This window comes from Fundulus heteroclitus, chromosome 22 (genome assembly GCF_011125445.2).
Source record: "Fundulus heteroclitus isolate FHET01 chromosome 22, MU-UCD_Fhet_4.1, whole genome shotgun sequence".
In the NCBI taxonomy this organism is placed as follows: domain Eukaryota; kingdom Metazoa; phylum Chordata; class Actinopteri; order Cyprinodontiformes; family Fundulidae; genus Fundulus; species Fundulus heteroclitus.
Genome location: NC_046382.1, coordinates 22,185,757 through 22,189,008, shown reverse-complemented (window position 1 = coordinate 22,189,008; position 3,252 = coordinate 22,185,757). Strand labels below are relative to the sequence as shown.

Below are 3,252 nucleotides of genomic sequence, written 5' to 3'. Positions count from 1 at the left end.
TTGTGTGCATCTTCAGTCTGCCTGAGTCGGCACTGGATAGAACCACATTGTTCTGCAGTCACAGCTGCTCAGGCTTAGTCTGGACTTTGACTAGGCCATTCTACCTCATGCTCGTGGATATGGTTTGATCTAAATAATTACATTCTAGTTCCGGCTGTATGTTGTCATCCTGCTGGAAGGTGCCACTCCGCTCCTGTAAAGGTTTTGCATAAGGGCTACGCTTTATTTTGCTCCATCCAGTTTCCCATGGACTCCAGTAAGATGGGAATACAAAGGACTAATAGTTGTCCTTTGGACAGATGTTCCCACCTGAGGTGTTGGTCTCTGGAGCTCATCCAGAGTTGCCTTGGACCTTCTCTGATTAATTCATGTTTGGTCTCGTCTCCCTCAGTCTTGCTGCGGCATTAGACCTGACTTTGTCCGCGGTTAGTCAGTCTTGAATGTCCTGCTAGCAGATGCTTGCACTAGATTTTATTTAGACGCATCACAGTAAAGAGGGGCTGGATACATGCATGTCCCTTGTTTTTGATTTTTTTTTCTAAAATATTTTAAACACTACAAATCAAATTCCTTCCTCCTGTCTATTTACCTGCTGTTACTATTATGCTACTCATGCTGTTTATGTTAGTTGTGGTACTTTGTATCAGTATGTCACATGAAATCCCAACAAAACGCATTCACAGTATTTTTTTTGTTGTTGACATTATGACGGTAAGAAGATGTTGAACTTGATGCTTCTGTGTTACCCATATTGTTATTGGAAAACCGCTTGCCTTCACATCTGACTGGCTTTGTTTCTTATCCGTTTCCTCTTGGTGCCGTCATCGCTCGGACCCCCTCGGCCTTCTCGTCCCTCACCTCACCTGCCCACGTGCTCCCAGTTGTGAAGCAGCGCATGCAGATGTACAAGTCGCCCTACCGGGGCGTGCTGGACTGTGTTCGCGCCGTGTGGCAAAGAGAGGGTCCCGGTGCCTTTTACCGCAGCTACCCCACCCAGCTCACCATGAACGTGCCCTTCCAGGTGCTCCACTTCATGACCTACGAGTACCTGCAGGAGCTGCTCAACCCCCACAGACAGTACAACCCCTCCTCCCACATGCTGTCCGGGGGCCTGGCCGGGGCCATCGCAGCGGCGACCACCACGCCCCTGGACGTCTGCAAGACCCTGCTCAACACCCAGGAGTCGCAAGCCCTCAGCTCCTCCGGCCAGAGCCAAGGAGCCCACAGACGCATCTCAGGCCTGGTCCACGCCTTCAGGACGGTTTACAGGCTGGGCGGCCTGCAGGGCTTCTTCAAGGGAGTCCAAGCGAGGGTCATCTACCAGATGCCCTCCACGGCCATCAGCTGGTCGGTGTACGAGTTCTTCAAATACGGACTTACCAAGCACCAGCACGAGAATATGAGAATCCAACATATCAAGGCCGAGGTGTAGATTCCTCCTGGGTTTGATCGCCTCTCGTATAGATCTGGCCCTCGCTGTGGCCACATGCGCACATAGAACCAGACTAAATACGCCTCAGTTGTCCCAACCTTCGCAGACAGGGCAGATAAGAAAGACACCTTCATAGCCGTTTTTAGTAGTTTTGGATCTGCTAATCATTTCAGTCGTAGGAGACGATATTTTCGCAGTATTATAAAGCTTCTTTATATTTACATAATCTGTGTTCAAGCAGAAGACTCACCGAGAAGTGGACAGGCAGCCAGCAGGGGGCAGTCTAGTCAATCTGTCATTTCTTTGCTTTATGAACTTTGTTTTTTTTCCCCATCAGTTTTATTATAGCTAGATCAAGCTTTGCAAAAAAAAAAACACTTTGAACATTATATAAAATGCTGCATCCCCAACTAAACACATTTAAAATTGTTATACTACTCGAATCATACATCGGTTATCAGTCATTTAACTGTACTCAGATGCTTTTTAGGAAGCCTTTTCAGCCCAGTCTTTGTTGATTATATAAAGAATATCAATATTTAATAATAATTTAATAATTCTCCAAGCTCCAATTTGACTTTTTGAGCTTCAAATAAATCCTTATTTATTTGTTCTGTTAATTCTTATGTCAAAGTCGAAAACTATGACCCAGTGTACAACTTGGCTAAGAAATCCCCTAATTGTATGTGTTTATTTATGATAATTATTTGATAATTTTTTTTTAATTAGACATATTTTTGTTTGTCCCTACTGCTGCAATATGTAATGATCGGTCTGTTTTCAGCTTGTGAACTACTGAGGCTTAGTGTTGGTGCTCAGCAGCAACAGTTGTGTTTTTACTGCGACCAAACGAGGAACTGAACTCCTAACATTTCACACACGTTACCTGAAGCTGTCATTCTTACTGGCTAATGTCTGTCTATGACACTGATTTGCACTCGCTGAATAAAACTTCAGCAGTCGGGCTCTGCTCGCTGTTCATAAAAGAGAAACATTCTCCTTTTATGTGTTTACCTATGAGACGTCTACACTCCTGTAGATCTGCAGGACGCAGGATACTCTGGAAGGAACAAGTGTGTACAGGTACATCTCAGAAAATGTGCATATTGTGTAAAAATACAATATTTCTAGCCAGTCATATTATAAAGTGAAATGAAATATTTTACTGTCACTAATCACTATAAAATAAACAAGTATTTCTTATACTTTTGATGATTATGGCTAACAGGTAAAGACAGACCAGAATTCTCTGTCAGAAAATTAGAATATCACATCAAACCAATCAAAAAAGGATGTTTTGAGCACCAATGTTAGACTTCTGAACAGTAAGTCCATTTCTATGCACTCAATCCTTGGTTGGGTCTCCTTTAGCATGAATTACTGCATCAATGCACCGTGGCATAGAGGCCATCACCCTGTGGCGCTGCTCTGATGTAATGGAAGCCCAGATTGCTTTGGTAGCGGCCTTTAGGTCATCTGCCTTGTTGGCTTTGGTGTCTCTCATCTTCCTCTTGACAAAAGCCCAGAGATTTTCTATATGGTTCAGGTCAGGGGATCCTGCTGGTCAATCAAGAACAGGAAAACCAGGCTTCACTCAACCAGCTTTTGGTACCTCTGGCAGTGTGGGCAGGTGACAAGTCCTGCTGGAGAATAAATTCATCATCTCCATACAACTTGTCAGCAAGGGAAGCTTGAAGTGCTCTAGAACTTCCTAGCAGATGACTGCACTGACTGTGGACTTCAGAAAACCCAGTGGACCAGAACCAGCAGCTTATTTTCCTCCAGGTAACTTTTTTTTCTTATCACTTGCTTCTACTAAA

The 3,252-nt window shown here is 44.2% G+C and overlaps 1 protein-coding gene across 1 annotated transcript; it reads left to right on the top strand.

Annotated features, from left to right (window-relative positions):
* The first annotated feature begins 246 nt into the window (after positions 1-246).
* Positions 247-2,424, top strand: LOC118557060 (mitoferrin-2-like). The gene is made up of 2 exons (XM_036126048.1): positions 247-256; positions 717-2,424. The coding sequence occupies exons 1-2, from the start codon at positions 247-249 to the stop codon at positions 1,430-1,432; spliced, it is 726 nt and encodes a 241-aa protein (XP_035981941.1). The 3' UTR covers positions 1,433-2,424.
* The last annotated feature ends 828 nt before the right edge of the window (positions 2,425-3,252 follow it).